The following is a 9093-nucleotide window of genomic DNA, read 5'->3' on the forward strand; positions in this document are numbered from 1 at the left end:
CCCCTATAAAGCACGTGGCATCTCCCGGTTGGGCAGATTTTCACTGATAGAAAAAAGTCAAAAATAAATAAATAAATCAAACCTAGGTAGTTTTAGTATATTAAGAATTGGTTAAACCCGTGTTTACCCAACCCATATATAGTACTCGTAGTATATCTTGATGTGGTAACGTTCCTCTCGTATCCATCACAAAGATACTTGCTTTGTTCGTCTGACGTCTCCAATTGTCGAACATCACACACGCGTATGACGTAGTAGTATAGTAGATGCTGGACAAGTCTTTTGTTTTCAGAAAACTTACGATTTATTCACTATCAATTATATCAGTACAACAAACACAAAAAGAAAAAATACATCTAGATCCATAGACCACTAGCGACGAGTACAAGCACTGAAGCAAAGCGAAAGCGCGCCGCCGTCCTCATTCCTACTCATCAGAGCCAGGCAAACCTTATTGTAGTTGACAGTCGGACCTGTCGTCATGCTAAAGCTCCATAGGACCAACACAGTAGAACAACAACCGTCGCCGATGAAGAGAAGTATAGATGGAAAGGATCCAACCTAAACATGCATCATAGACGAACGAAGACCGGGTCCGATCAGATCCACCAAAGACAACCACCAACCGATTCATGCGAGATCCGCCGGAGACACAACTCCGCACGCCCTTCGACGATGCTAGACGCACAACCAGGACAAGGGCTGGGTGGGAAAAACCTTATTCCATTTTCTAAAAGTTGCCACCGTCTCGTCTTTCTGATCAGAACATAAATCCTAATAAAGGTATAAAGAAACATATAAAAACAGAGCCTTGCCCCCGGCAATGGTAAGGATCCATCACGCCCCATGGCCTTGATGCCACAGACGAAGCAGATTAGCATCGCTGCTCAACGGGAGGCAAAAGCCCTAAGAGCAACTCCAATGGGGTGACTCATTTCGTCCGCTCGCGTCTGTTTGGGTCGGCGCGGACAAAAGTGGAGGCCCAACGCGCCGACCCAAATTCAAATCGTGTCCGTCTGGCGTCCGCGCCGACTCATTTCCGGCCCAGAATTGCGCCTGGAATGCGTCGGCGCGGACGCAAAGCGGACGCGCTGCGCGTCTCCTCGCTGTCCGCCGCGTCCCCACCTGGCGGCCACCCAACCGTCACTGGTCGTCTTATTTATGACGACCACCGACAGTGGGCCCACGCGTCAGCCAGTGGAAGTGTCCTTTTTTAACCACGCGTGCGGCAGGGTCGGCCTCATCCACTTCTCCCGTCCACATCTGGCCCCCCACCACTCCCTTTGCTTCCTCACCGGCGACCGCAAACCCTAGCGCGCCCATGGGCCTCTTCGGCAGCAGCAAGGGCAAGGGCAAGGGCACCCCCGGCGCCTCGTCCTCCCGTGCTCCCCTTCCCCCCCTCCTCCGGCGGCGCCGCGTTTCCGCCCTGGTCGCCGGCGCCTGCACATCCCGGTGCACCAAGCGCGGTGGCACTGGGAGTACAGGCAGCCACTGTCGTACCCCGATGTCACGCTGCCGCACCATTGGCATCTGGATCCGCAGCGGATCCCGGTGCCGGCGGTTCCGCGTAGCCAGCGGACGCACGACGACGAGGTGCGCAGGTGCCGCGCGCAGCTCACGCGGGAGCAGCGTCGGCTGCCAGAGTACGCCGCCGACTCCTTCAACTGGGAGGCGTGGTTCGCCCTCGAACACGAGGAGCAACGGCGCTCTGGTGTCGACGCCGTCCCGCCGCCGTTCCCACCGCCGCCCCCGCAGGTAGACCCGGAGGACATGGAGGCGGAGGCGGAGTAACAAGCCGCCCTCGAGGAGGCCCTGCAGCACGCGCTGGAGGCTAGCTGCCTCGAGGAAGACGCGCACTGGGATGGGCTGGAGCAAGCCCTTGCCTTATCGGCGGCGGGGGACTCCGTCCACACCCCTCTCTTCGTGCCGCCACCGCCACCGTCGCCGCCCGTCCAGCCCAAGCCGGAGCCGGAGCCGACGCGTAAGCGCTCCCCGCCTCCATCCACTTGGCCGGAGGAGGCCTACTCGTGGACGGGCCAGTACCGCGAGTGGGTGAGCGCGCCTCCCGTCCACTTCGCCGCGACGCCGGAGCAGGAGGCAGCCCACCTCGAGCGCTAGAAGGAGCACTGGCTCCGCCAGGAGCAAGCCGACGGCGAGGCGCAGATGCGCTACGAGGCCATGCTTCAATGTGACGCGGAGGCGCCCCGGCTCAAGGAGAAGAGGAGGAGCGCGCGCGGAGTTGCTCTAATAACTTTCTTTTTGCCAATTCTGCGTCGAAGTCTTAATCAAGTTCTGAACAGATGCTGGACCTTACGAAGCGACAAAGCTGGACGCCGCGTGCGTAAATGGAAATCCGCTGCATCCGGAAGACGCACATCGGTAGCTGCCCGCAGGCACACGACGCCTCCAGTCCACCGTGCAGGTCTCCGGACTCCGGCCCCGCGCGCCCCCGCCCAGCTCACGCATGCACGACCGGCCGGGCGCAGCCCAAGCCACACCACACAGAAGCCAGGGCCCAGGGCGCTCGCACGAATTCCACGGAGACTGCGACCCGGCCACCCCGTTTCCACGGCGACGCAGCACACGCCGGGCTCTCGTTCGTACTCACGCGAGGAGAAGTCCGGGGCAAAGGCACGGAGCCATCTGCCCAGTTGCAGAAATTAATGGGCCAGGAAACAAACAACTGTACACTGTTCTGCGACCAAGCTCTGGTCGGCCGTAGGTCAAGTCCGAGATACATCCATCGTCGTTTTGTAGTCTTCAATCTTGCCACACAACTGTCCACGTACTCCCTCCGTCCGCGAATAAGTGTACTTCTAGCTTTTGTCTTAAGTTAAAATTTTGAAATTTTGACCAACTATATACAAAAGAGTAATAACATATATGACATCAAATTGATATATTATGGAAGTACATTTCAAAATAGATCTAGTAATATTAATTTAGTGTCATAAATGCTAGTACTTTTTTCTATAAAGTTGGTCAAAGTTTTAAGACAAAAGCTAGAAGTGCACTTATTCACGGACGGAGGGAGTACATTGTTAGCAAGTTGCCGTGGAAACCTAGGTCGCACTCCAAAGGGGCCAGGCCTTCTCGGTCGACTAAGAAAATATCAGAACATAGCATTATATTTTGGGCAATACACAAAATGACATCGTTTCTATTGGATTTTTTTTTGCGGGCTTCCCTGACCACACATTGTTTCTATTGGATTTAATTTAGCTCAGCCACTGCCAAACTAGTCAAACAATGGCCTCATCAACGAGAGCTTTGTAGCTATTTGTTTTTCAGAATATTAATTAATTTCACAAATCATCTGCTATGACTGCAAGACACGTCCACTTCGCAAATCAATCAATTTCCTTACAGGCAAATACAAGAGATCTAGTTAATTAGACTATGGGTTATGCAATCTACTAGAAGTGTTTCGCGCGCTTTGCAGTGCCACCCCTGCAGATTTTTTTTTTGAGGGTGTAAAGCCACTTTATTCAAAGTCCACAGAGAGTGGGATACAAGTTTGGTTATGTGGCTGGCCAAGCCACAGATGACGCCCCTGAGCTAAAGACAAAGCAAATTTAGCTAACTTATGAGCTTCGAAATTACACCGACGACTTTCAAAAGTAAAGGTACAAGAGAGTGGTGATGATCTAGAGTTGATCTCTGTGATGATGGCTCCATAGGATCTTTGGTTTCCTTTGGCAATGTCCCAATCACCTGCTTGCAATCAGACGCCACAACGAAGCGTTGACTATTGAGATCTTCTGCCAAGGCAATGGCCTCTCGACATAGTTTGGCATAGTTTGCTGGAGGTGCCCTCGGCCTCTGGGTTGAAAATTGTACTTTCCTTAGCAGCCCGTGTAGGTTTGGGCACCCGGATAGCTTCCAAATCTGCAATAAACCGATAGATGAACAATTGTATTGCATGTGGTGTTTGGAATATAGCCTCGTGAATGGCCTTTCGTCGAGATGTCCGTATCGCCCATAGGGTTACCGCCATTAAGACAAATTTCTCATGCGATAAGGAATCACGCAGGCTGAAGATCCAGCTCTTTGCTCTCGTTTCTGTGGATGCCACCAAAGTGCAACTCAGCTCTTCGTCAACCAATGCCCAAGTGCATCTGGAGACAGTAAATTCTAGGAGGGAATGCCGCCATGAATCCTGTGCCCCCCACAAGGCGCAGGTACTTGTTGTCGACATATGACGGTGTGCTCTGACATCCTCAGTAGGTAAAGATTGTTTTGACAACCTCCATAAGAACATACGCACTTTAGATGGGACCTCCGTATTCCATAGAACTTTCCACGATCCCTCGTCAGCGCGAGTGCTTGATGATCCCGCTGATCCTTCCAGCCACGCTTCTCTTCTTTGCCTCGTCGCAACGAGCATGTTGTAGGACGACCGTACTGAAAATTTGCCGCTTCGCTCATGTGCCCAACTCCAAAAATCCTGCATGTTCATAGTACAGAGTGGAATGCCTGAAACTACCTTCGCATCAAAAGGCATGAAGGTGGCATTTAGTAGTAGTTGTATATTCCATGTAGCGTTTGTAGCATTGATGAGTTCTGCAACCATAACCGGGGGGTGGGCAGATATGCATCCGTACGGCCTCATCATCTCCTCACGCAGGTAGCCAGTTGTCCTCCCAGATTTTTGTACTTCCACCATTACCAATACGCCTAATCAACCCTTGTTTCAAGGTGTCCCGTCCTTCAATAATGGCCCTCCATATCTGGCTTGGGTGATTCCCTAAAGCTGCCTGAAGGATTGATGTGTGTGGGAAGTAAACACTCTTCAATATCCGGGCACTTAGCGAACCAGGATCCTGTAACAAGCGCCATGCTTGTCTAGCCAACATTGCCAAGTTAAACAGCTCAAAATCTTTGAATCCCAGTTCCTCCCATACTTTTTGGTTGTGTCATTGCCTTCCATGATACCCAATGGGGCTTGCGTTGCCCATTTGTGCTCCCCCACCAAAATTTCCTTATTAGCATGTTTAGGTGCTCACAAAGTCCCCTAGGTAGCTTAAAACATGACATGGAAAACACGGGTATGGCTTGCGCCACCGCTTTGACTAGAACTTCCTTCCCTGTTGTTCACATGGTCCTCTCTATCCAACCCTGAATTTTGCTCCACATCCTGTCCTTCAGCTATCTGAAAGCACCATCTTTTGAGCTTCCAGTGTCAGATGGCATACCCAAATATTTCTCACTCAAAGTTTCATTTGGCACATTCAGGAGGCCCTTTATCTCAGCTCGAGCACTGTCAGGATCTCAGCTTAAATTTACTATATTATTATTTTCCCTCATGCAAGACACATGACTTAATGAGCAAAAATAATAATATAGTAAATTTAAGCTGAGATCCTTCCTACCTGACACACGGCTTACATTTAGTGTGGGAAAAAATAATTATTCTAGGAAATATAAGCCGAGAGCCCTACTACAAGATACATGGCTAATATTTAGTGCGATAAAAAATGAAAATTATAGTAAATATAAGCCAAGAGCCTTCCTGCCCGACACACAACTTATATTTAGTGCGAGTAAAAAATAATAATTATAAAAAATATAAGCCGAGAGCCCTCCTGTAAGACACATGACTTATATTTAGTGTGAGCAAAAATAATAATTATAGTAAATATAAGCTGAGAGCTTTCCGGCCTTACACACAACATATATTTAGTTTGAGCAAAAGTAATAATTGTAGGAAATATAAGCCGAAAGCCCTCCTGCAGGACACTCGGCTTATTGACTGCTCCGTGACAGTGCCATCAGCCACCTCCGTCGTCGACACATGGCAAATATTTTTGCGGAGGACGCACTGTAAGCCGAGACTTTTTTGTATATGTGCCGAGTGTCCTTTGTAAGCCAAATACTACATTTTACAAACACTAGGCGTACAGGGTACTATAAGCCGATGTCTCATTGGTTGTCGGGTGCAATTTTTCGGGCAGTCGGCTTACAGCCCCACACACGGCTACATGTGTTTTTCTGTCTAGTGTAATTTTTGCTCTCAAGAATCAACCGTGTGGTCAAATTGCACCGAAGCCACCCTCTTATCTATTTGCTTCGCTATTCTGCACCTCAGGCATTGTTCCAGAGATTACACGGGAGATTTACCACTCTAGCCCACATCCGAAGGCTCTCAAACTTGAGTTCAGACGGCCTCATACAATCGACAAATTCAGACAATATCACTGCATGTTTGCTAACATGCCAAGGTGAGCCTTCCCACACACAATCATGATCCCATTGTGTAGCAAACTCAGCAAAGAAGGAATTCTCCCCAACCGATCTGAAAATCAGACCTTTAGGGTTTCCCATGCAGGACCAAGGCATTTTAGCTAGCATATTATGTACACGTACCTGACAAAAATATGCCTAACAATTTTGTCATTATTACCTCCAACGTACCTGATCGCCCAATCTCACGATCGACGAATTCAAAACTGGCGGCAACTTCCTTTAGGAGAAGACCACAAGTCACGAGTCTTCGGTCGTCCTCCACTCTATATAAGCAGGGCCCGCATTCTGAATCTGCAGCACATCTGCATCTCAGCCATGGCATCTATTTCGAAGCTTCTGCTTCTCCTGCTGTGCACCTACCACACTCTCGTTGCTCACGCAGGAGATGACCTTCGCAGCTACAAGCCCGTTGGCTCTCCGGAATCTGCCACCGTCAACTGCTCCCAGCCCAAAGGTACGGTGCAATTCCACTTATTACTGACTACTTTGTACTAGTATATCTTTTGTGCACATTTATAATCGTGGTCTGGTTGCTTCAGCCGCGACTCCATCGTCCGGTGGCGTCACGGTGCCGTTGCACCACCGGCACGGCCCGTGCTCACCCCTGCCCTCCACGAAGGCGCCAACCTGGGAGGAGATACTCAGGCATGACCAGCTCCGAGCGGCCTACGTCACACGAAAGTTCTCCGGCGTCAAGGGCGGCGCCGGAGACGTCGAGCAATCAGACGTCACGCTGCCGACCAGGCTGGGCACCTCCATGAGCACGTTGGAGTACGTGATCACCGTCGGCATCGGCTCGCCGGCCGTGACCCAGACCATGACCATCGACACCGGCAGCGACGTGTCGTGGGTGCAGTGCAAGCCGTGTTCCCAGTGCCGCTCCCAGGCGAACCCGCTCTTTGACCCCAGCTCGTCCAGCACCTACTCCCCGTTCTCCTGCAGCTCCGCCGCCTGCGCGCAGGTCAGCCAGGACGGGCAGGGGAACGGCTGCTCCGGCTCCCAGTGCCAGTACATCGTCACCTACGGGGACCAGTCGAGCACGGCCGGGACCTACAGCTCCGACACCCTCGCGCTGGGCTCCATCACCGTCAGAAACTTCCAGTTCGGGTGCAGCCAGTCCAACTCGGGCCTCCTTCTGACGCAACAAACCGCGGGGCTCATGGGGCTGGGCGGCGGCGCAGAGTCTCTCGTGTCCCAGACCGCGGGGACCTTGGGCAGGGCCTTCTCCTACTGCCTCCCGCCGAATCCAGGCTCGCGCGGGTTCCTCACTCTCGGCGCACCAACTTCCACTTCCGGCTTCGTCACGACGCCCATGTACAGGAACCGCGGGGCGCTGACGTTCTACGCCGTGCGCCTTCAGGCCATCCGGGTGGGAGGCAGGCAGCTCAACATACCCGCCTCCGTCTTCTCCGCCGTCTCCATCGTCGACTCCGGCACCATCATCACGCGGCTGCCGCCCACCGCGTACTCGGCGCTGGCCTCCGCGTTCAAGGCCGGCATGAAGCGCTACCCGACCAGCGGGGGCTCCGACACGTGCTTCGACTTCAGCGGCCAGTCCAACATCAGCGTGCCCAGCGTCGCGCTCGTGTTCTCCGGGGGCGCCGTCGTCAACCTCGCCTTTGACGGGATCATTCAGGACGGCTGCCTCGCCTTCACGGACAGCGGCGATGACCGCTCCATCGGCATCATCGGCAACGTGCAGCAGCGGACGTTTGAGGTGCTGTACGACGTCGGTGGCGGCTCCTTCGGGTTCAAAGCAGGTGCATGCTGATCGATCGGCGCGCACAAGGATCTCGATCTCGAGTGTGCCGTCTGCTGCATGAACTGAAGGGGGGCCAAACCGGCCGTCAACTATATATAGTTCTTCGATTTCAATTAGTACTTTTCTGATTGCAACATATGCAAGCGTACTACAAACTAATTACCACCAAATAATTTTAATATTATCATCATAATATATAATTATAAATAAATGCCACTTCTCATCTATAAATTTTGTATGACTATGGGGGAGTATGAGTACCACCCCAATTTTCTGATTTCAAAGTGATCGAGGTGTACCTACGATCACTTTGGACTTTTGGTGATCGAGGTACACCTCATGCATGCATTAGAAGAACTCTTTCAAAAAAAAAAATTTAGGAAAGTCCAAAGGCCATATATAACAATACCAAATATTTACTGTACCTCAAAAGAAGTGATGAACTTTCGCAAGGCATCTCCAAAAGAAAAAGGAAATTACAAATGACACCATCTTCCTCCTGCATGCGCGGGTAGTGGGCTCTGTAAAACCCTAATACCATTGTCTCACATTTGGTTGCTATCTCTCCCTTAGATAATACCATTGTCTCACATTTGGTTCCTATCTCTCCCTTAGAGCATCTCCAGCCGTTGGCCCCCCCAGGTGGCTCGAAAAATCGCCACCTGGGGGCGAATCGGAGCTAAAATCAGCCTGGGGGCGATTGGGTTCCCAGCCAACGCCCCAGGGTCAGCCCCAGACGCCTGTTTTAAACTTTTTTGAACATTTATTCGACTAAAATTCGGTGAAACAGTACATTACTTCAGAGAACTGAAATAGTTTTTTTACATAGATAAAATACATTAGAAAAGAAAACATAGAGGTCGTGACTACAGGCCGAATAACGCGCTGAGAGAGGCGAAGTTGCCGTCGTTGCCGCCGTCGTTGTCCTCGTCGTCCTTCTCCTCCTTCACGCGGCCGCCACTGCTCGACCCCTGCCCGGGGTCGCCATGGCGGACCGGTGGAGGCGCGTCGTCGTCGAGGACAACGACGCCTCCCATGTCGCGGCCACGGCGCCGAGCAGCGAACTACTCAAAGGCGCGGCGCTG

General features: G+C 51.9%; 1 protein-coding gene across 1 annotated transcript; it reads left to right on the forward strand.

The window, feature by feature from the left end:
- Positions 1–6535: 6535 nt before the first annotated feature.
- Positions 6536–8219, forward strand: LOC109753207 (aspartyl protease family protein At5g10770). The gene is made up of 2 exons (XM_020312124.4): positions 6536–6700; positions 6786–8219. The coding sequence occupies exons 1-2, from the start codon at positions 6562–6564 to the stop codon at positions 8015–8017; spliced, it is 1371 nt and encodes a 456-aa protein (XP_020167713.1). The 5' UTR covers positions 6536–6561; the 3' UTR covers positions 8018–8219.
- Positions 8220–9093: the final 874 nt, after the last annotated feature.

The sequence above is a fragment of the Aegilops tauschii genome, chromosome 7 (assembly GCF_002575655.3).
Source record: "Aegilops tauschii subsp. strangulata cultivar AL8/78 chromosome 7, Aet v6.0, whole genome shotgun sequence".
Taxonomy (NCBI): Eukaryota; Viridiplantae; Streptophyta; class Magnoliopsida; order Poales; family Poaceae; genus Aegilops; species Aegilops tauschii.